At 40.3% G+C, this 23,116-nt stretch overlaps 2 protein-coding genes across 5 annotated transcripts in view; one reads left to right on the top strand and one right to left on the bottom strand.

Annotated features, from left to right (window-relative positions):
- PCM1 (pericentriolar material 1) overlaps positions 1 to 6,774 on the top strand; it is a 46,291-nt gene extending 39,517 nt beyond the window's left edge. For all 4 annotated transcript variants that reach the window (XM_009277391.2, XM_019471568.1, XM_009277389.2 and 1 more), the window contains 7 exons: positions 757 to 895; positions 1,593 to 1,741; positions 2,694 to 2,769; positions 3,775 to 4,025; positions 4,247 to 4,339; positions 4,451 to 4,574; positions 5,815 to 6,774. In XM_009277391.2, the coding sequence (XP_009275666.1) occupies positions 757 to 895; positions 1,593 to 1,741; positions 2,694 to 2,769; positions 3,775 to 4,025; positions 4,247 to 4,339; positions 4,451 to 4,574; positions 5,815 to 5,840 (858 nt within the window). In that variant the 3' untranslated portion in view covers positions 5,841 to 6,774. The remainder of the gene's footprint in view (positions 1 to 756; positions 896 to 1,592; positions 1,742 to 2,693; positions 2,770 to 3,774; positions 4,026 to 4,246; positions 4,340 to 4,450; positions 4,575 to 5,814) is intronic.
- Positions 6,775 to 8,539: 1,765 nt separating this feature from the next.
- Positions 8,540 to 16,216, bottom strand: LOC103897383 (general transcription factor IIE subunit 1). The gene is made up of 5 exons (XM_009277388.2): positions 16,121 to 16,216; positions 11,648 to 12,109; positions 10,080 to 10,281; positions 9,338 to 9,564; positions 8,540 to 8,934 (listed from the first exon to the last, which is right to left on the bottom strand). Exons 2-5 carry the CDS (start codon positions 12,093 to 12,095, stop codon positions 8,540 to 8,542), a joined length of 1,272 nt encoding a protein of 423 aa, XP_009275663.1. The 5' UTR covers positions 12,096 to 12,109; positions 16,121 to 16,216.
- Positions 16,217 to 23,116: the final 6,900 nt, after the last annotated feature.

The following is a 23,116-nucleotide window of genomic DNA, read 5'->3' as shown; positions in this document are numbered from 1 at the left end:
TCTGCTGGAATGTTCAGCTTTTACCAACCAAGGGAAAGATACAGGTAATGTACTAAGTAGAATGTTGAATGCTTTCCTAAATGGGCATAGGCATATGTGTGGGCATAGAGTCAGTGCTTTCTTCTAGGGCTTAGAGCTTCTGTCACACTGCTTTGGAAGTAAAAGTGGTAAGCTGTATGTCACTTGTTACGGTTGCTGTAGGGTAGAAGAGTCCTTTCAAGATTTGGACCCAAACTTGGGGTTTTACTTGGGGTTCATATAGTCTGATCAGAATTTTCTCACTCGAGGTATTTAGCAAATCATTCAGCAGAGAAACTGCTGAGTAGCTATTGCTGAAGAAATGAGAAGCTGCAGTTAGGAATATTCTTAATTTTTGCTAGAGATCATTTAGGAGAAGCAGGGAAGTCGCTAGAAGGTAATAATGCAGGTGTGTCTGTCTTCCTCTTGATAATGACAAACCTAATTTAAAGAAATTTTTTTTTTAAGCTAGCATGCTGATCAGTGTGAACCTTTTCAGATAAAGACCTTGATAGCAATGTCTGAACAGTGTGTGATCTCTTCTAGTAGGTTCTGATGCTCTGTTTCAGGAGTAGCTTTGCAGTATTCATTTCAAGACCTTAAGGACTACTTAAACATTAATTTTTAGTCTGTAAATTTTTATTTTTGAGAAACAAAGGTGACTCCTTGATGTAGAAACCATAACTTAATCTTTAGATAAACAAACATGAAATTGCACAGTATTCCTTGTTTTCCTAGGACAAGGATGAGACTGAAACTGTCAAGCAAGTACAGGACTCAGAAATGTACGATGGTAATGGAGTTCCTGGAAGTATTAGGTCTGATGCATCTGATCAAGAGGAAGATGAGGAAAGTGAAAGTGGTCCAGTGGCAATAAGTAAGTGATTTTTATATAGCTCATTATTCAGTGCTTTCACTGTAGTTTTGACCAACTAATTTTACAACAGGATTTGCATGAAGTACTGCTGTGTAACACCTTCTCTCACAGATTTTCTAGTCAGGTCTTTTCCAGTAAGTTTTCCAGTACTGTATTTACTAGTATTGTGTCAAGGGTTAAATATTCCATTTAGAGGAGCTTTTTCTCTTTGTAATCAGTAGATCTGTAAAAACACGTTAGCATCAGATTCATTGTTTAAGTTACGTATCCTGTCTCAGCTAAACTTGAAGTTTCTCAACCTTTAACCTGAATGATGTGAAAGCTGCTGAAATTTTATGCAGTTTGTCATTTAAACGATGGTATTTTTTTAATATGCTTCTACTTAAGCTTGGATACTCATGGCTTGGTTTCCCTTATGTTTACATTATTCACACCACCTCATTTAATAACTTAGCTATTTCACACCAACACAGTGGTGTTTGTTCGTAATACAGCTTATGTGGAGCATATGGATCTTTGAAAGTTAAGTCATCACTATATCTTAATTTCGAAGAATGGTTTGAAGTAAGAGTTATAACTGATCATTGCAGTAAATTCCCAAAAGGGATTTGGATTTTGCAGCCTGGCTTTTACTCTGTCAGGCTCTGTCAATATGTAAATCCAATATGGAGGTGGTTTTGCATTGATTTGCCTTCAGGTTTATCAAAAGCAGAAACCCAAGCTCTGACTAACTATGGCAGTGGAGAAGATGAGAATGAAGATGAAGAAATAGAATTTGAGGAAGGACCTGTTGATGTGCAGACATCACTACAAGCCAGCAGTGAAATAACAACTGAAAATGAACAGGTATCACCAAAGTTGTAAATGCAGAACAAACCGAAGCCAGTGCACAGCTTTTTAGTACATATTTGTATGTACCTCAGTTTTTCTTGTTGCATTGTTTTCATACTAATGGAAGTAGAAGAACGATACAAGAAATTACCTGAAAGCAATAGCCGGTACATACAAAATGTAGCATTCCCCACCTGAATTTATTATTGGTATAACTGGTGCCAAAATGGACAGATGGACACAGACAAAACTAATGTTTAAATCTGCTATCAGAGAGAGAAAATGTTAAGCTGCAGTAGAAAACAAACTTTCAAAAAAGCATCATGTTTCAAACCGTTAACTGGTTCTTCCTCTGTGTTTGCTGACATCAAGTTCTAATTGGGCTTTCCTTTGCAGAAGGCATTGACTCTTGTATTCTAGTATGTCTTTGATTTGTCTTTCCTCTATCATATAATATTTTTTTTCTAGAACAACGGTGAAATGTTATTGGCTGGTATTGTCATTTCACTGTTAGTTTCTTTAAAAACATTTGGATGTGTGTGACCTGGTTCTGGAGACTTGTCAGTTCTTTACATTTCAGTAAATAAGATTGACTTTTGAAACTTTGGTTTACTCAACAGCTATTAACATCAGGCAAGGATGTAACTGGAACATTTGACTTTAAAGGCTAAAACAATAGATCTTTTCAGTGGAACCAAAGAGTTTACCTGGGAACTACTATAGTGAAAAGAAAATGAAATGTTCAGATAAAACACACACATCAGTGTTAATGGTTTCTTAAAGTGTTGTTGACTAGCTGATGGAATAGAGAGTAGAACTTGCTGTCTTTATTGCAAACTAGTGAAAAGACAAAAACATGGAGCAAGTGTACAGTGTGTTTCTGGTTAGCATGGAAGAGTAAATTAGCCAATAAGCTATGAAGCTGATAGTAGAATTTGTTCTAACTTGTTTTCACCTTCCCCAATAGACTTCAAACCAAGAACTGAGTAAGACAAAAAGCAGTGAGGTTTTGTCATCAGAACAAGAATCTGTTAATGTTAAAGGTAAGCCTGGTATGCAGTAACTGAGAGATTAACACTTCTATGTGAATTTCCACACTGTGAGAATTATCTTGGACAGTGCCTGTGATATATGTAATAAAGAGGAAGATGATCAAACTTGCAAGAGTTTACTGGGCTGTTTTTTTTCATGTAACCATATCAGTTGACTAGATATATCTGTGTTGATATAGACACAGCAAACCTTTGAAGAGGAGACCTGGAATATTCTTACCTAGGTAGATGTGGTTTTGATGCTTGACAATAGCATGAATTTCAGTTGATTGTTGCAGCCCTTGGCACACAACTGTAGCAGAGTTAATTTGTCTGTTACAGTATTTTGATTTAGATGTTTAGAATTGTCTAATACTTGCTTTTTCTGCTACTACCATTTACTAGCAATTGAAATCACTTTATATTTTAAAGATTTATTTCTGTGAGTAATGCTGTATTGTATGAATTGAGAAGTCATTTTCTGTCAAAAGACAGAAACGCTAGCGGGTGGTATGAATGTTACTTCTAATCTAACTGTTGTTACCACCTTCTTTTCCTGTGTTTTTCTGTTGCAAATTCCGGTTTTGTTCTTGGTCTTTTTTCATAAACTAAAAGCAGTATTTGAGTAGATCCTGTGTTGCCACAAGAATGTGGCAAAATGTTAAGGAATTTATTGTTCTGTATTATATCTTCTTATACCTAGAATGAATATTTTACAGCAGGTCATACAGTTTTGGAAGTTGTTGTTTTGGTTTTTTTAAAAAAAAGCCGTATCAAGTCAGAAATCTTTGTCACATACTGTCTTGTGATAATTGCTGATACTCACGTGTATAAGAGTACAAATAACTGATGTTTTATTTCAATCAGCTTTGTGTTGATCTGAGAGACTATAATTTACTTTCATTGCTCATTTGTAGCTTTGGACCATAATTTGTAAAAAAATAATAATCTGGGATTTTTTACACTCAGAATCTTTTACTGTCTCTACCGAGTTAAAATGTAGTTTTGTGGTTTTAGGTGAACAAGATGCGGCTACAATTTTGCCTCGTTACCTCAATGTCATGGAGAATACGCCACCTTTAACAGTCAATACCCCAGAATCCTTTATAACAGCCAGTATGAAAACAGAAGAATCAAGCTCTTCTTTACCAGTAAATGAAACTCAAACACTAGATACAGCGTGTGTAGGAAACAAATCTGCTGCAAGTTCTGAAAGCTCCATGGCTGGCAGCCCTGATACGGAGTCACCTGTGTTAGTGAATGAATACGTGCGTATATTTCAGTTAAGATACATCCAAGAGAAATGAGAAGCTTTTTTCTATTTCAGTGTTATTTCTAGTTTCCAGTCCTGTTCAGTTTTCATCTGCAAACTTGATATGGGCATTGGTTTTTTATGTACTTTATTATAATAGTAAAAAAATCTAGTTTTGGAGTGAAAATAAAACAAAGTAGCACTGTTCTCTTAAATGCCACTGTTTTTATTTAACAGGAAGGTGGTTCTGGAAATGTAAGTCAAAAATCTGATGAAGATGACTTCGTGAAAGTTGAAGACTTGCCCCTTAAACTTGCAGTATATTCAGAGGTATTTTGCTATTGTTTGTGGGGTGTTTAGAAGCACACACCCTAAATGTCTTAATTAGACAGCAATAAGAATTATCCAGAACTTTTGAGTTTTGCTTTATCTGTTACAAAGGCAGATTTAATGAAGAAAATGGCAACAGAGGCCCAAACCAACAGTTTGTCTGATGAATTACTGGATGGAGGTGGAGCTAAAGATCAAGAATTAGTAGGAGATGCCCAAACTTTGAAAGAACCTGGTAAAGATTATTTTCTAAATCCTCTACACCTATTGGGAAAACACTCTGGAATGGCCTAGAATTTAAATAGCTTGTTATCACTGCTTAAAGTAAGCAGTTATCATGGTGCTGAAAGAATATCCTTTGTTGCATTTGAAAACGATGTATTGAAATGAAGGGATTCTGCCTTCCATGTCCCTCCTATATACTTCTGTTAGATTCCGTGGCTAATAAAGTCATAAAAATTAACATATGTAAAATGCATGTTATAACTTAATGGGTTTGAAACTTATTAAAATGGGATAGAATAGTATTTTTGTTTCTTGTTACACAAGCTTGGGTTTAATAATATTGTAAATTCTAATTGCTGTTATCTGATTTAATAATGCTCAATACAATTTGCTGACAGACTGCTCAGTGTTTTTCTAAATAGAAAAGTTTAAGAAACTCTTCAGAATAGTAAAATATCTCTTCAGGGAAAAGAAAATTATTTTTCATGTGAAGCATACCATGAGGTAGAAGAAACTTCCAGTGATAGTGACTGCGATAAAGATTTGTCACTTTCATGAAACAGTATTTATGCAGCTACAAAAACTTAACGGTAATGCAGGTCAAAGAAACTTTTCTTTTTTTAATATAATGTTGATATTGTGACACAAGTTATGGTGTTAGAGGCTTCTGTTCTATTGTTAGGCTTGTAGTTCTCCAGTGGAAGGTGTAGTTAATGGCATATATAAATGCATGAACTGGTTTTTCTGATGGTAGTAGTTTTCTCCTAGTGTAGCTAGTTCCAGTTCCTCAAACAATATAAGCTGATGAAAATGCTTTTTTTTTTTTTAATGCAGCTGTAGTGACAGCATAGGACTTTCCAGAATAGAGCGTGAAGGAAGGTGCATCTTTCCTTCCATTTCATTCACTGCCCCTCACCATCTGCTTGTCATAGCTATGCTAGCAGAACTCTGTCGTGTCAGTTTGGTGAATACTGATGCATGTGCTTGGTGTGGGAACAGTGGCTAAGAATGCCATGCCATGTGACACAAAATTGGTAGCTAGCAACTAAGCCATTCTTCATCTGTGTATGGGGAATGGCTGTAGCTGGTCAAGTAAGCCATGGCTCAAAATGTTTGCGAAAAAAAGGTGAGGATGAAATATTTCATCAAGGTGCTTTAATGGATACTTACAAGGAGTGGAAATGTAGTCAAGAGCTGTGTTTGATGCCTTGTAGCTGTTAGACAGTAATGAATATATTCTTACTTTACAGAAACTTTTGGAGCTCAAAGTGCGTGAGAATAACCTGAAGATACCTGCATTTATAAACTCCATGTGTACAAACGCATATGGAAGATCAGCGCTAATTTCCCAGAATTCTGGAAGTGTATAAAAATGTAAAATTTTTGGCACACTGCCTCTTAGGATAGGTATGCTAACTTCTGCCTGTGGCAGTTTGAACAGCTGGAACTGAATCCTCTTCTATTCAGTTTTGCTGCACTGTTCTTTTTCTGTCTTAATCTTTTTTATTTTTTATTGTGACTTGTTTAGTAATTTTAAAATTGTAGTTTTAAATAAAGTTTGGATCTGTCTGTAAATTTGTCTTTTGAAAAATTTTCCTCTGGCTTACAAAATGGTATGCAGAGTTTGTTGTTGGAAGTAAACTGACCTTAGTGTTGGCGTGCTTGTAGCAGTTTGTTACTCCTCTTCAGAGAAACACTGCTAACTTACCTGGGACAAGAGACTCTTGTCCCACGAAGTTTCTCCATCTTCTATAAATATGAGGTGTGGACACAGTACATACCTATGTGTTGCCTTTATGGCCTATGTATAGCTGGTCTGTAAAAAAAAAAAAAAAAAAAAATTCATGTTCATGGCCTGTGGAATTAATTTCTATCAGCACATTTATCTGAGGTGAAGTAAATACTCTGGTTCAGCAGTTAACTACAGAACCAATCTGTATTTTTCTGCATTTTCTGTTTTGCACTTTCAATGTGCAAACTGATAAACCTGTCTGAAAATTTTAGTATCCTTTCACATGTAACACTTAATATTGCTGCAATTGAAAGCCTGTAGAATCTGTTCCTAAAGTATTTGACTTCGTGAAGAGTTTTCCTGTAGAAAAGAAGAAATTTAGGAAATTAAAGTTAATGTTTAAAAAAACCCAAACCGTTAAAGTCAGCACCTAATGAAGTCTCATGGCAAAGGTGGAATTAGGACTGTAGAAAAGCAGATTAGATGGGTTGTCTTCCATTTGGGGTTAGTATAATAATATGGCTATATGCGGTAGGAGACAGTCTAGTGACAGTGAAGCCTAAATATGCCTGAAGTTTGAATAAAATGAGAGTGTGATTCTACTGTGATTTCTTTTTTTTTTCTTTTGGTTTGTTTTGAGTCTCTCCAGGTTTTATGAGTGAATTTTGAAATGGCAGATTGGAGATGAGAGGTATGATTGTAAAAGCAAAAGTACATTAAAAGGTTTGAAGACAGTTTAGTTACTGTGCAGGCTTTAAACTCATGGTAATACTGCATGCAGAAAAAAACTTTACAATTTTGAGGACAGAGGAAATACATTTGTGACAAAGGTGAACCTGTGGAAATGAAACAAATGAAAGCTTTTTAATCACTAACTTGACACAAGAATCATTCAGTAGACCTTAAAGAGGGCATTTTCATAAAGTGGAACAAGATGATTTGTGCATATTTGAGACAAGTCTAGTTTATATGGTAAATCATTAAACTCTAAGCTCAAGAAAGAACATGAGCACACACCATTCCTGAATTCTTTCCCTGGAATCGTGTGTATGAACAATGCATTGAAATGGTACTACTTTTGGTTATACTTTCTCTCTACCCTTAATTCAGAGAATCACAGAAGGGTTGAGGTTGGAAGGGATTGCTGGAGGTCAACCCCCTGCTCAAGCAGGACCACACAGAGCTGGCTGCCTAGGAGGCTTTTGATAATTTCCAACGTGGGAGCCTCTACACCCTCTCTGGGCAGCCTGTGCCAGAGCTCAATCACCCTTGCAGTAAAAAAGCATTTCCTAACATTCAGAGGGAACCTCCTGTGTTTCAGTTTGTGCCCTTGTAGTCTACTTTCATCTTCTATTGCTCCAGTAGTAGAATTGCTGAAGAAGCTAAGCTGTATCTTGTATTCTGAAGCCAGTCCTTCTACTCATATAGTTCAGTTCAAGTAGAATGTGTCTTTCAATGGTAGTAGACAAGATCTGGCTTAAAACGATTACAGGAGAGTGTGTGAATGAGATAGCAGTGTCTTCTGCTTGATACATTGCTTGCTTCCTTACCAATCTGGACCAAAATGAATGTTATATTTTACTGTCCGCTATCCATTGCACAGTTCATCACTTCAGAGACAGTTCTATAGAGCAGTGAGTACAAAGAATTCAGGTAATTATTTTTAAGATGAAAGTTAAGAGGCCATAGCTGGTTCTCTTCTATAACTAACACAATTTAGTAACAGCTCTTCCCTTAAAGGGAGGTTGCTGTATAAGACCTGTCTGTTACTGTTGTGTAGCGACCTAACAAAAAATAGAACACAGTGGTACAGAGTGAAACTAAATCACGTTGGAGTTTGACTCACTTTCACTACTGGAAATATCTGCTACTTCTGGGAGGAAGGTGGAATAGTTGATTTCTTACAATAGATTGCAACATTGCTTTTGAAACTTTATTTTACTCTGATCATTATATCCCATTGTAACTTAAAATGATTCATGCTCCGAAACTAATTACAGCATTCACAAAGTCTAAGCATTAAGATAATAGAAAACCCATAGTAACTTTTGCTGCAATGCTAGTATTTTGAACTGGAGTTACCTACTACAGGATTACTATCTTGCATAACAGCAAGGAGTTCAAAGAAAACTTAACCCTTCAGTGGTAAACTTTGAAGAATGGAAGTTAAACTAATAAACTGTCTTATTTCAAAAGAAGCCTTCACCCTTTCTATACAAGTTTGCATATTCATACAGTAGTATTTATTCAAAGACAGACTGAAACATTTCTTGTCCTACTTTTATATAAGCTTCTCTCTCTTCAGTTGTCATGAGAGACACAAGCTCTGGATTTTCACTAACTTCACCATATGAACGAGGCTGACCATTTACCATTAAAATAGGACCTTGTGTTTCCTGCTCCTCCTCTTGTTCAAAGTTGCTGCCTGCTACTTTCATTCCTGCTCTTCTTGAGTGCTTGGCATCTTCTTCAGACTCACTAGTATCACTGCCCAATTCAGGTAATTTGCTTTTGACAGCAGGAGCCTGGTCTGTGCTAGATGATGACTTGGCTTCATGGATCAGAAGAGTCTTGATGATTTCATTATCGGTGACGGTTTCTTTAACACTTTCTTTAGTTTCTTCAGAAGCATTTACTCCTAATACACAATACTAAGTGTTAGAGCTATCAATAATTTACAATTACCACAAGCATCCTACATAAATGATTTTTCCTACTCTGGTTCTTTTTTACCCACACTTCAGAATTCTTTTGAAAGTGCAGGCATTTGCAAGAGCTGTCCACTTTAAAGATTGCCATTAATGCTACTGCATGGTTAGAGCCAAAAATTTCAGGACCTGGTACCTGACCTCTGGCTTTAGGAACACTACCTAAGTCAGTCTAAAGAGTAGTTTTTAGAAACTAAGATCTGATAGCCACTGGTGCAGAATTGAAGCATTACTCTATATTCTAAACCAAGCTCCCTACATTTCAATAGGAAAGCTATATTTCAATGCAGTAAGGCTGCTGAATTTCAGTATTTGCCAATGCTTAAAACTTACCAACACTATTGGTGGTGGCTGTTGTCGCTCCTTCCACGGTGCTCTGAGACATCCAAATAGGTTGCTCTTTAGTTGCTTTTTCTCTTGTTTTCTTCTTGGGTTCAGAGTCTTGGACATCAATAACTAAGTTTTGGGTGTACATATTGCCAAAAGAGGAACTTCTGTTGGACCATTTTTCAGGTCGGCTGCAGGATTCCAGCACACTTGAACCTGCCTTCTGATCAAAGCTGAATGAAACATCACCCATTTTGGACAGGTTAAATTCAGGCAAGAACCCCCCAGTTCCCATTCAAAAAAAAGAAAAAAAAAAAAACATGTTTTGTCAGCAGACTAGCTTTAACAAGTGCTCTACATTAAAACAATTTGCATTCCCCATTACCTCATCTCAGAGGCAAGTGATTCTGAACCACTGATTTTTGCATGGTCTCTTCAGTAGTGCATCTCTGGATGAAGCACACTGGTAGAGAAACGTTACTGTCTCACAGAAAGGGCTATGAACATTAGCTGAAGGAGAAGTCTGGAAAATTAATTCTTAAAAAAGATAGCAAAAATGAAACTATAAATGCATAACTAATTTAGAATGTCTTAGATATTACAGGCTTCGTCATTAAGCAGCTGACGGTACTGAACAAAGCAGAATGGAGTAGAAGGTAGGCTGCAAGTTCAGTATGTCAAAGATTTTGTAACTGGGAAGTTGTTGGGGGCTTTTGCATTGATCAGAAGTTCCAGGGTGTGTTTATACCTTTCTGATAATTCTGGTATTTCTGTTGGCTGAGGCTCCAGCAAGTCATATGGCAGAACAATATCTTCAGTCTCACGCAGTAGCACAAAGATAGGTTCAATCTGCTCATTGAATTTTGCTAGCAAGGTTCGAGCGTCACGCTTAGGAAGTGCTGAGGCATCTTCCTCTACTTCAGTGTTGCAGTAAGTGCAGCGGAAAGTCTCTGCAACGTGATCCAAATTGGAAAGTCTCATGTTCATAGGATGCTAAAGATCAGCAGTACCTTGTTAAGAAATCCACAGCCTGGACAATTACCAAAGTGTTCTGACTTCACTAGACTTTATCCATTTGTTCACATTAACTAGGGGAACTCAAGTTATAGATGTAAGCCAATTTTTTTTTCTTTTTTTTTTTTTTGGAGAAGGACTGATACTCACACACTTGCTATGCAAGAGAGAAATGTCTATATTGGGGGAAAAAGTTAAGTTGGCTACACACAGTGTCATCAGATGGTTAAGGTTTGGTTTTTTTCCTTCTCTGATCTCATCTTTTTCTTAGTTCATAGTGTAAGGAAAAAACATTTGCAAGCATAAATAGCATCTGGTTTTAGTTGTTCAGAGTTCTAAAGTTCAAAAGAGGCTCATTTAGAGTCAAAGCATATGCTAAAAACCTATATTTATGTCTTAAAAAAAATATTAAAGCATATTCTATCAAAATGTATCACCAGCCTCAATGTTTGCATTTCAGTAACTTGACAAAGTCCCTCCATTTATAACAAAGGGGTGATTTTTGCTAACTGGCAGTACACTAACTTCACCTTTGACATTTCAAGTTAGTCGCACAGAGTGAAGTTCATTCTCCCTGGCTCTGGCATCCTTTGCAGATGCCATGACCCAGACGTTAACACAGTAGCTGCGCTTCAAGTAATGTATTGCAATATGACGCCATTTTAACTCATTTTGAAAGAGTACTCTCTATTTAGTTATTTGATTTTAGAGAACAGAAACCTGCAAGCTCCGATGCCACTTCTGCTACGGATGTGTCGCGTTGCCCTGGGGAGGAGCTTGAACTTCCCTGTTTCCAGCACAGGAGTGACAGAACGCCTCTCCTCTGCTGCCGAGCTGCAATACGCTTACTACAGTAGGTGGCTGCAAACAGCTTTATCCAGCTTGTCCAACTCTTCCATCAGAAGAATTGAACACACAAATGGATTAACTAACAAATTCAAAATGGAGTAAAAGGAGTACTGTATTCTCATTTCCATATGAGGAAGCGGGAGTCACAAGACTTGGATGAGCAATCTTGAACCAGGTTAAACGTCATCTTCCTAGCAAAACTGAGGCCTGAATCTGATTCCCAACCCCAGCTCTTATATTCAAGATTATTCTTCCTCTTGCTCGGCCTGTTATACAGAGACAGCTTTTTCTCTTACCCTCACCTCCCAGCTTCTCCTGTCCCAGGCCCTTGTCCACCAGCAAACAAGTACGTCCTAACAAACGTGCTTTTATGGCAGAGTTAGCACAAAATTGGCTCCTGTGCCAAGAGTTATTCCTTAAGGTAAGAGCAAATAAGCAATATAAGCAACATACCTGTAAATACATCAAAGAGCTGATTGACTTCCAGGTCTGTGTAAGTGCTGGAGCAAGACGGGCATTTAAAAGAGGACCTGGTAGTTGAATCCCGCTCATCCGCTTCTATTTTCCGGCGTACGTGATCCAGTTTGTATTTTATCACATCCACCAGCACCTTGTAATTGATGTAATAGTAATTGTGCCTTGTGCTCTTCCCGTTAGGCCCTGTTTCAACTCGCATACGCAGCTTCACAAACTTGTCTGCCTTGAGCGTGTTGAGGACAGTACGGAGTTGTTTACGTTCGTACTTGAGCAACTGTAACAAGTCGTCCTCTTTCACGCAGGGGTAGCGGATCAGTATATCGAGGGCCAGGGAGTACTCTACTCCATAGAAACCACGCACTATGTATTTGGCCAGGCGCTTTAGGGCTGCCGGCACCTCTGTGATAACGTTTTGCTCTTCCATCAGGAGCTGAATCACTGTCAGAAAGAGAAGTGCTGTACAACAAACAGAAGGGAGGTGAGCTGTAGCGACCCTTTCTTAGAGCTCACAGGCAGGTATAAAGCAGGTTATTTGCCTTGCTGCACTTCTGCAAGAGTCTTCACTGAATAGATTAATGTAAAATCCGTAACCTGCACCTGGCGATGGGGGAAGGTATCGATAGATATCAAAGATTACCTAATCCTCAGGTACGATGATTACACCTAAAATATTCATGTCCTCTTGTGTAAAAACCCACAGAAGATATCTAGGAAAACGGGTTACAGAAAGTTCATAATAATCCTCTTTGCAGAAGACAGCACAGTTAACTTGCATGTCTAGGTCTGCCTGAAGTATCTGTTTTCATTTGCAGCCAGCCAAGTAAGATCTGAAGTGAACACTATATGCCTTCAAAAGTAAAGCTCAGGACACAAGCTGGGCAAGAAATCTTTAGCTTAATTCGTAACAATACGTAAATAGATGAGACTGTATCTCCCCTTGTGGCAAAGCCACAAGAGGTGTTTGAGCACCTTTTAGCTTGCTCTTCATGTTTTTCCTGCTGGCTGCTGTGATCAAAGGCCTATCAAAGCTGGGGCGCAGGATGCTCCCTCTTGTCTGGTACTGTCCTCACTCAGCACAGGGTGTTGGGGGCTCTGCCTGCTTGTTTCACCAGACTAAATCACCAGGGAACATTTGTAGCAGAACATTTTCTTCCTTAGTACTCTTCGCCCCTATAGAAATAGGACTGCTGGCAATAACCAATTCCTAATTCCATTAACTAGAATGTAACTAATTTTAATCACTCCAACTGTCCTAATTGTTTCTTATTTGTAAAAAGTGGAGGGAGAAGGAAAAAAATTGAGGTATGTTTCAATAAAGCCACATCTCATTTCCTTCCTTTGATACCGCAGCCTCTAGCCAGATTGCTTTGCGGAGAACCATGCAACATGCAGCCAAATAGTGCTGGTGTAGCCACTGGATCAGAAGGTGGGCGGGTAGTGGGGCAGCATGTTATGACACAATACGTTGCCGGCACTGGCACTGGCATCCACCGCTGAGGGGCACCTTGCTCAAGCCCAGGTAATTGCATATTATAGCTCTATGTGATCTTCCAGGTGACCTTCATCAGAAATCCTAGTTAAACGAACAAAACCTATTTGCAGTAGCCTAGTAGGTGAGCCATAATTGTATTTGCATCTCACAGGGGAAGCACTACATTTGGTTAACCTAAACCAAACGTAAACCTGCTGGTCTGAGGCTGGAAACCCCCAAGGCAATGGCACCACACTGACCTAAATTTCCCACAGGAAGAATGGGGGAACACTGGAATTGGCTGCCCGGGGAGGAGGTCGAGCCTCTGTACTTCAACTGGACAAAAGCCTGAGCAGCCTGACCTTACTTTGAGATTAGTTGTGCCATACGCAAGGGTTGGACCAGATGGCCTCCAGAGGTCTTGTCCAACCTAAATTCTTCTGTTCTGTTCCAAGAGAGTTAAATTTAACCATAGTAAGGAGCAAAGCTTTAGGAATGTCAGTCAGTTCCTTGACAGTCCTCCTCAGGCTATAGGAGCATTTCCGTGATTTTTCACAAAAGCCTCGAGGAAGAAGCCATTTTTTTATTATTATTACTATTATAGTTTTACTCTTTCACGTCTCCTTTGCCCTCATCCTCAAAAGAGGCTTAACTAAACAGTGCTCCTGACTATCATGTGTTAGCAGGGCAGCGTAGCTCATTGCATGACTAGACAGACAATATTCCCTTCCCCAGGCGGGAAAGCACAGGACCTTGAGCTTGTGTTCAACCAAGTCTCCCAGAAAGTAAATCTGTTCTTGCTGCCAGTCAAGCCCTAGCAAGGGTTTGACACACTGTCTGTGTACATGCGCGCAGATGCGTCTGTGCTGGGACAGGGACATACTCTAGTCAAGACTCAGGAACTCTATCTGCTGAAAAGAGAATAGGAGCTTAATAAAATCTTTTTGACTGCAGCCCCATCTCCACCTCTTTCCTCAATGGATGAGCTACCTCAAGTTGCCAGTGCATTTTCTGCCAGATAAAACCATATGCAGACCTATTGGATAACAGGTTAGTGAGCACAGTGGCTATCCTTGAGCCACTCGACCATGTGCGTGCCCCAGCTGCGCTCAGCAGGCAATTTTCTTTTCCCCATCTGCAGCAAGGGCTCTTTGCTCTTAGAGCTGAGTAGGCTTTCCTTTGAAGACAGGATAAGGGTATGCAGGCGAGATGCTCTATATATTACGAATAGCCGAGAAGCTTCAGACAGCAGAGAAGCTACCAGTGTGCAGGACAGCTTAGATTTACTGCTTTTGACCCAGGGCTACGGGCTGGATTCCCACATCTACTCTCCAGCGTTTTAACCCCAGGGGCACTTGAGCATAAACCACAAGATTTCTGGAGCACAAACATCAAACTTCTTCCACAGAAAAATACACTAACTTATGCTAAAGACTCATCTTTCTTCCTCTTTCTGGCCTCACAAATTTGGAATGTCTTTCTGTGCAGTGGCTTATACTCAGCAGGAAGGAAGGACAGACAGCGTCCTCAGCCAGCCCCATCTCCAGAGGTCAGAAGCATGGCTTTGAGTCTTCTCAGGCTCTGGAGAGCACTGAGCCTTGTCCTTCTACACTGTGGGCAAGTAGCCCCCAGAACACAGGCACGGTAGCCTCCAGTACAGGCCCAAAGGAAAGCAGCCATCACATATTTCTGTAGCCCGGTCCAGCCCCACTGAGGAGCGCTAAGTGCAGCCCCAGCATCCATATGGGATACGGTACCAGTTACGTGCATTAGTCTGGGCCAGCATCTCAGAAAGGGCTGAGGTGCCCTCTGTGTGGATTAGTTTTACATGAATGCCAGGCACGGTAGCCTCCAGTACAGGCCCAAAGGAAAGCAGCCATCACATATTTCTGTAGCCCGGTCCAGCCCCACTGAGGAGCGCTAAGTGCAGCCCCAGCATCCATATGGGATACGGTACCAGTTACGTGCATTAGTCTGGGCCAGCATCTCAGAAAGGGCTGAGGTGCCCTCTGTGTGGATTAGTTTTACATGAATGCCAGTTGGATTGTGGCATCTATTAAAAAAAAAGAACAAAAACACTTCTGCATCTAGTCCTTGGCTAATGGGGGCAGAACCCTGACACTAAGGACTTGCGAGCACTGAGCCTTGTCCTTCTACACTGTGGGCAAGTAGCCCCCAGAACACAGGCACGGTAGCCTCCAGTACAGGCCCAAAGGAAAGCAGCCATCACATATTTCTGTAGCCCGGTCCAGCCCCACTGAGGAGCGCTAAGTGCAGCCCCAGCATCCATATGGGATACGGTACCAGTTACGTGCATTAGTCTGGGCCAGCATCTCAGAAAGGGCTGAGGTGCCCTCTGTGTGGATTAGTTTTACATGAATGCCAGTTGGATTGTGGCATGTATTAAAAAAAAAAGAACAAAAACACTTCTGCATCTAGTCCTTGGCTAATGGGGGCAGAACCCTGACACTTAAAGGACTTGCATTAGGAGCAGGTCTCATGACTGTTTTTTCTTACCCTAAGTCAAATACAGAATGAAGTAATTTCAAAGGGAGTGTGATAAGTAGATAACGTCATTGAGGAAGAAGTAGGACCTGAACTGTAAGCTTGAGGTTTGCTGACCTATCAATTTTCTGGATGACTCCTTCTCCCAGACATGCATTGCGTACTTGCATCTCTAAAGCAAGCAGTATTCTGAAGTGCTAGGAAGTCTGGACTGCGCTGAAGTGCTTCCGAGCGCTTTGATGTTAAAAGCTCTTCAGGTCCAGAGTCTTACAACCGTATAAAGTATTCAGGGAAAGAAAAAAAAAGCCAAACCCCAAATCAAAACCCCACCACACCCACACAACAGAATGCCCCATACATACACACAGTGTAAATATCATGAATATATACTGGGAGAAGAGTGAAAAGCTTTTTTCAACAACAAATCCATAGAATCCACCATCCATTTGCAGTGGAAATTTAGATATGCAAACCTTTGATTAAATGTAAAAGGAAATGGCTTTCTTTTACAAAAATGGCTAAATTTGCCCTGAATAAAGAACATTCATGGAAAATACAAACCCCTCGAGAAGTATTCCTTTAAGCCACAAAAGAACCAAAACTGTATGTATTTTATAATAAAAACTACATAAAATCAAAATTCGGGGGGAAGCTTTCTCTACAGTGCTTTGGTATATTTGAGGTTGCATTTCTCCAGTCCATTTTGAAAAACCTCTCCATCTTGTAATTGCCAAATCTGAAGTCTTGCAATTTGGGAAAACTGTTGATTTTTAAAAGCTGTTATGTAGTTCACAGGCAGCAGTTCTTTAAGAGGAGCTCCAGACCACCCTTATCAAGGAAAGGAGGAGGAAGAGGAGCAGCTCCCTGTAGAGAGAGAAGGGCTTTAAACAGGAATCTGCTCTGCAGCTGAGCTACAGTCTGTGTTAAGGAGACAGGTATTTTGCTACTCATGTAGATTTTTTTTTCTTTTTTCCGGCTGATAGCATGTACGGACAAGATATCTTACAAGTCACAGTCTAGCTTCTACCTTTAGCTGCTTTTAAAGTACTTATTTTTATGAGTGTGGGAGCTACCTTCTTATTACTTTGATTAAGATTGATTAGTAACTCGGACGCCTGAGAGGCCCTGCTTCTTACAGTTAATACGGAGCCATTACAATCTTCATTAAAGAGAGAGGAGTGCAACGCTTTGTTTTCCCCATAAGCAGAGACTACCTTTAGGATCCTCTTTTTGCTTTGGGAAACCTACACAGAGTTGCTTGTTGTGCTGGCAGGCAACTATCAAAAGCAGAATTTCAAGTTAACAGACATCATACAGAGCAAGTTCTGCAAGGTTTCTCTGAAGCCAGTTGCTTAATTAACATTTTACTTGAGCTGTCTGAGAAGGCAAACTACCCATCTCACACTTTAAAAGACACTAAACCAGAAAAAATTTATTAAAGTAGTCTTTTGTCAGACTTCATATAACCATATCATTTGCAAATAAGTTAAAAACCTTATCATTACCGCTCTCGGATAGGCAGAAAAACTTCAGGCTGATCTCATAGAAGAATCGCTCCTTTCCTGAGAGCTCAAAGTAACTGCAAAACAAGCTGAAGTATTTCCCAGCCTTTTCCTAGACCTATCAGTGATAAGCCCTAATTATCACCCAGCTGGAGCAAGTTGCACATTTCATTAGCAACTGAATGAATTCAGCCTTATATACATTGCATCATGACAAAGTTATCAATCTTATTGCTCAATGAAATCTATCTACAACAGGCAAGGACTGTAAATGCAAATGACTGCAATCTTTGATTAGTGTTTCCATTAGCATGACTTTAGAAGACTAAAAGTAACATAATAATAAACTCTTTTTGTTGTTGTTGCAAACCAAATATTTAGTATAGGTAATTTATATAATTTGTGTTTAGAAACTTTCATAACCAAACAAACCTGGAAACTTGAATATCTTGCAAAGAAAAAAGTTGGAATTAATATGTTTACTAGTTTTTGCATTTTTACTTATTAATCTTTTTAGGTGGTTTATGTCTTCAAAAGGAAACAAAAAGCAATTTTTCACTGTATTTCTCTAGAAGATAAAGTTATGAATACTATTATTTCCTTTCGTGGGTTAAACATCTGTGTTTAAAAACAACGTAGAAATCAGGTTGCCAGACACTGTACGGTCCAGGGTTAAAAAGCTGAATTCTATTAGGATTGCAATCACTGTATTCCATCTCAAATCCATGTGTCTTTCATGTGTTTTTTTATATGTGCACAGTGGAGGCTGGTGTTTTGTAGTGATGTGACTTCGGTCTTCTTGGTACGTGTTGCAGCATGTATTGTGCTTTCCTTACTGCCGTTTGCTGCTGGAACTCTGACTTTCCAACTTACCTGGCACACGGGCCCACGGAGAGCCCCAAAGGTGCGGGAGCTTGTCTGCATAGGAGAAGTTGTGGGATTGGCATCTGTAAACATCACTACAGAAGGTAGTGCCTCTGAGAAATATTCAGTACCAGAAAAGAAACCTCATACTTTGGTAGCTGTAGCAAGAATTTAGATGTCAAAATACTTCAAGGGTTTGAGACTGCAGTTCAGAAACTGCAGGAACAGGTGACTATAAAAAAAATCCCTGAGATTACATCTGCTCTTGCTTGTGATTTATAGTAGCAGGGATCGGTTTCATGCCTTATGCTGGGAAAAACCCTGCTACTGCTCTTTTTTGTTCCATTAAATAAACTATTCAGCGGATACCCACAACCGTGAAGTATAACTGACATAAACCTTCAACTGCAAATTTAAAATGTTCACACAGGTAAAATTAAGCAGATATACCTCATTCCATATAGAGGTTCTTGAGTATGCTCCTTTGTTGTTGCGTTACACTAGAAAATGCAAAAGAGCAAGACTACTTGCTGGTACCTGTTGGGTTTAGTCTGTGGGAAACGTTTACAATGAATAATACCCGTGGGTTTCCTCACCGACTGTTTTGAACAGGGAAAGTGCCGTGTAACCTCAGCGCTCTTATTCATGTGACAGTCCTCAGCCTGCGTGTGGTGGTGTGGAACCAGATCACAAGAAAACACGAAGCAGCTTTCTAAATTAAGGAGAGCAATGGTCTGGCTGGTATCACTGCTTTCAGAAACAGGAAATCACAGGCACCCGTGCAAGCTGCAGCTGGCAGCACCAGGGTTGTTTGGTAAAGACAGTTAACCTCCACGTAGCAGAGGTAAATCTCCATGTGGCAAAGGTACTGCTCAGCCAGGTGTCTGGCGGCTGGGAGGCAATTCTGTATGGGCTCATGCTGTGCTGCCTTTGTACTGCACGCTCAGAGCAGGAGCGAAAATCAAAAGCCAAAAAGAAAAAGAAAGTGTGGTTTGAGCAGGTATTTCTGACTGCAGGTAGCCCTGGCTCCAAGGGCCGTGGGAAGCAGGATTCGTGCCGGTAAGTTGTTGCGATGTTGTGTAACAGAGACGTTATTGAAAGCGTGAGCTTGAGATCGGGATAGGCAAAGTCACCTGGCTTCGTTTCAAACCCATTATCTCGAACGGTATGGGCATGCGCTGCACTCACAGGCTACTTGATGAAAAGGAGGCAGATAATCAACTGAGCAGTCTCAGGTGGGAGAAATAAATACGGAGTCTGATCAGAGGTTGAAGGAGAAAACTAGTGGGTTGCCGCTATGGGGGGCAAAGGTGTAATCAAGATCCTCACAGAGCAAATGCAGTATGTTTTACCTGTTGGCAGAGCAGCGGTTGGTGTAGATGGCCGGGTGGGAGGTTGTGATGTCCACCTTGGGCAAATGGGAGCTGTTCTAAGTTGCCTTATTGTCCTCTCCAGGCCCAACAGCTGCTGCTCTGCCTTTCCCCGGACAGGCACATGGCAGCTACGTTCTGCTGTATCTTACATTCTCCACACCAACTGATACCAAGCCCTCAGTTTAAAAAATAAAACCTTTAGCTGTCTAGCTTGTACATTCAAGCACTGCAAAATAAGAAAACACAAGGATCATAGGAAGTGCGCATATGTAACCTGCTCCCTGTACACGCAGGGCTCCTAATCGCACAATCGCATCTCTCCTCTTTTTCCCCATGCTGGCCCTTTCACAAAGTCTCTGCCTCAGCCAACACGCGAGGTGTTAATGCTCAGCACTCAGTGCGTGGCCCTGAGCCCTGCTGATTTTGTGAACAATCCAAACCTTGCATTGAGATGATTCGTTTTCTTATCAGTTTTCCTATGGTGCTCTCCCTGTATTACTTAATTCCATGATCCTTGAAGGCATGGTGGTATCGAACTAAATCAACTTGGTTTGAGGGCTTTAGACCTCTTTTCGGATTAGTTCATGTTGTAATCGTCCCGATATCTAGAAATATAGAGGATATCGTGCCTGTGTTACATATGGAGCTCTGAGGTACAGAATTTGAAACCGAGATTGCCAGATAATTTTAGGAACCTGAGCTGAGATGTAAAAAAAATAGGATACATTTTATAGTACTTTATGTGATCGCAGCATAGCTCCCTCCGTCTTGGTTGCAGTTGTGATTAGTACTTCCAAACCATGACCGTTGGTATCACAGATAGGGTACTCGCCGAGCAACACAACCTGCTGGGTTGCCTGTGCCGCACCTGGCAGAAATGGGGAGAGAATTCAGTTGTCCCAGCAGGTACTTAGACCTGCCTGGTCAGTAACACCATCCTTTTTCCTGCAAGGTATTATCTTATTTACTGTCTTGAAAGCTGGACCAAAGCAGAAGCCTTTCTCCTTTATTATGCCATCCTCATTCATCACAAGAACGCAGCCTGTCCAGTGCAGTGAGTGAAACAAGGGGTCTCTGTAAAAGGAGTTTTGGAATCATACAGAGAGACTGTCTCCCATCCAAAAAGGAAGGGGAATGAGTGGCTGCTACGCTTGTTGGCTTCTGGATGCTTTGCAGCCTTAGTATACTTTTAAGGTAATTTATCTTGCTTTTAAATCTAAAGAACGGTTGCTTGGGATGATATGTATTTTTAATTTCAATGTTTTTTTCTTAGAGGATCAGTTTAGATCTACTGTCTCTCAGCATGAACTGAAAAAACATGGTAACAGCAGTTACTAACCATGTAGGCTGCTGTGGTTGGGGAGGCAGATTTTGCTTGGAGGGTTTCAGATGACAGCAAAGGAATGCTTAATTTAGGGAGTAATGGGGTCAGTAGAGGAGTATACTGCAGTTGCTAGATCTTCATAGCCTGCCACTCCTGGCTGCCTTCCTATTCCGTTTTACTTCTCTTTCCTCTGACACTCTGGCTCCTGCTCCTCTTTTTTTTTTTTTCCCCCCTCCCTGTTTCCCCCTCTCCATCTCAGTCACTTCTTTCTCCCACCCGGTTCATGCAGAAGGCACACCTTCTGCAGCTGGATGTGGCTATCTTAACAGAACTGTTTCCAGCTCTCAGGGCATGGTGCATGTACACCTCTTGCAGGAATGCAGATGTAGCATTTTGGGAACCAAGTTGATGCAAATTATACGTAACTACTCAAAGGTTTAAATACTGGTGTAATTCAGATGGTGGGTGTAGCCTGAGAAAAGGTTATGTCTAATCCAAACACCTCCAGGTACCTGAATTAAAGCTCTACTTTAACAACAAGATAGCACTTCAGCACTTTGCTACAACTCAATGCTCGTGATTTTTTTTTTTTTACTGTAGACAAAAAAATTTTTTTTGTCTATCTTTCTTAAAGAGATGAATCATTTTCATTGAAATATAAAGAGGGAAAAGTCTAGGGATGAATTTTTTTCTACATTGGGTATCTGCCTAATAGAGAAAGCTTAGCAAGATTAAAAGAAAGACAAGACTAATAGTGGAAAACCTCAAGCAAGCCTTATAACTGGAGTCACCTTAAATACAGAATACCCAACAGAGGCAGCCTCGCTGCTGGGATTCTTCTATTGCTCGTGCATAACCCTTGAGCTAGGAAAACAAACTTTGCAAAACAAATTAGACTGAGAGAGGTTGTCCCATATACAATTAATATAATTCAGAGCTGATTCACTGTAGGTCAGAAAGTTTCCCGAGTACAGTGCTTCTCAGTATGTAAACAGACTAACTCCTTCATAATTATTGTCCTCTCTTCTAAGTAACAGAGTGTGGGAGCAGGCTGAGCTACAGAAGACCTTTAAAATCTTTGGTACCACAAGTTATGATGCTCTGAAAAACTGGTAGGGAACAACTGCATGGTCTGCTTTCTTCTCGATCACAGTATTGGGCCAATTGGTATGTTGTGTTTCCAGACTCTTAACAGTCAAAAGCAGCTTCTTATAAAATGCATAAATACCTGGAGATTTCTTCCCCGGGCAAATTGTGGTTTCTGGCACCGCTTTGATTAAGCATTATTCTTTCTGGCTCATCTTGTTCTTTTGGTGCAAAGGATGAGAGGTTTTGCTGCTCGGAGAGCTTGGGTGTGCCTTTCTTACCAACACGTCTGCTCCTCCAAAAGCAGAAGAGAGTCCATGATCCGTGGCACAAGCAGGTCATTTGCCGCCTGTTGCCACTAAGGTGAAATCCAAGCTTTTGCACTTTTTGTTCGCGTTTCTTTCTTTCTCCTTCCGCCTGTAGCCCGAAGAGCTGGCTGTGTGAAGGTGGCACAGGTGTTTGTGCTGGGAGGGAGGAGTATTTTCTTGTTAGTTGTGGTGCCTGCCTAAAGCTCTCAGCTGCTCCCTGTCAGTCCACAGTCCATCGTGCCTGCTCGCACCAGCTCAAGTCTTCTATTTACTCTTGCTGCTTTCCTTGCAGATACTTTCCAGGACATCTGCGGGCGCTGCTCTGGAGTTTTCCTTCTAAGCAAAGCCTTAACTCGTAACTGGCTCTAATGCAAACTCACTTGCATGTGTGTCCCAAAACTACTGCTTGATTTTGGTAGAATCAAATTCCTTTGCTGGATTCTCCTCTCCTCACCAGCTGCCAACACTTTGCTTCCTGACATGGGACATGCCATTCTTCCTTCCTCTGAAATGGTATGGGGCTTCACCGCGTGGGTTTCTTAAGTTGTAGAGGTGTAAAATTTTCTTGGCAAACTGACATTTTTTGCATTTAAATGCCAGCGCCCAAACAAATGCTTTGTCTTTCCTGTAATGCCTTATTTAATCAAGTTCAGAATAAATTGGATTAACTCTTTGTATTTACATTAACAGTAAAAATCTGCTGGAAGCTAAAATACTGAGGCTGTTCTTCATAGAACCAGACTATGCAGTAATAATAAACAAGTATGTTTGTCTTGTTGCTTTTTTTTTTTGCACCCATTTGATGATTTTTCACAACAGAACTAGGAAAGCTGTGTAAATCTCTTACTTAAACTTAAAAGAGAAAATACATATGGCTGCTTACTTGACCTGGGGAAAAAACAAACCTAAAAAAACCAAACCAGACCACCCTCTCAGTGTTTGTGAGGCACCTCAACTATGTGTACAGCAAATGAAGAAACATACCCATTTTCGCTGTGTCCGTTTTAAAAAA

This window comes from Aptenodytes forsteri, unplaced genomic scaffold (genome assembly GCF_000699145.1).
Source record: "Aptenodytes forsteri isolate BGI_AS27 unplaced genomic scaffold, ASM69914v1 Scaffold65, whole genome shotgun sequence".
NCBI classification, from domain to species: domain Eukaryota; kingdom Metazoa; phylum Chordata; class Aves; order Sphenisciformes; family Spheniscidae; genus Aptenodytes; species Aptenodytes forsteri.
Note: the sequence above shows the minus strand (reverse complement) of the source record. Positions and strands in the feature narration are given on the sequence as shown.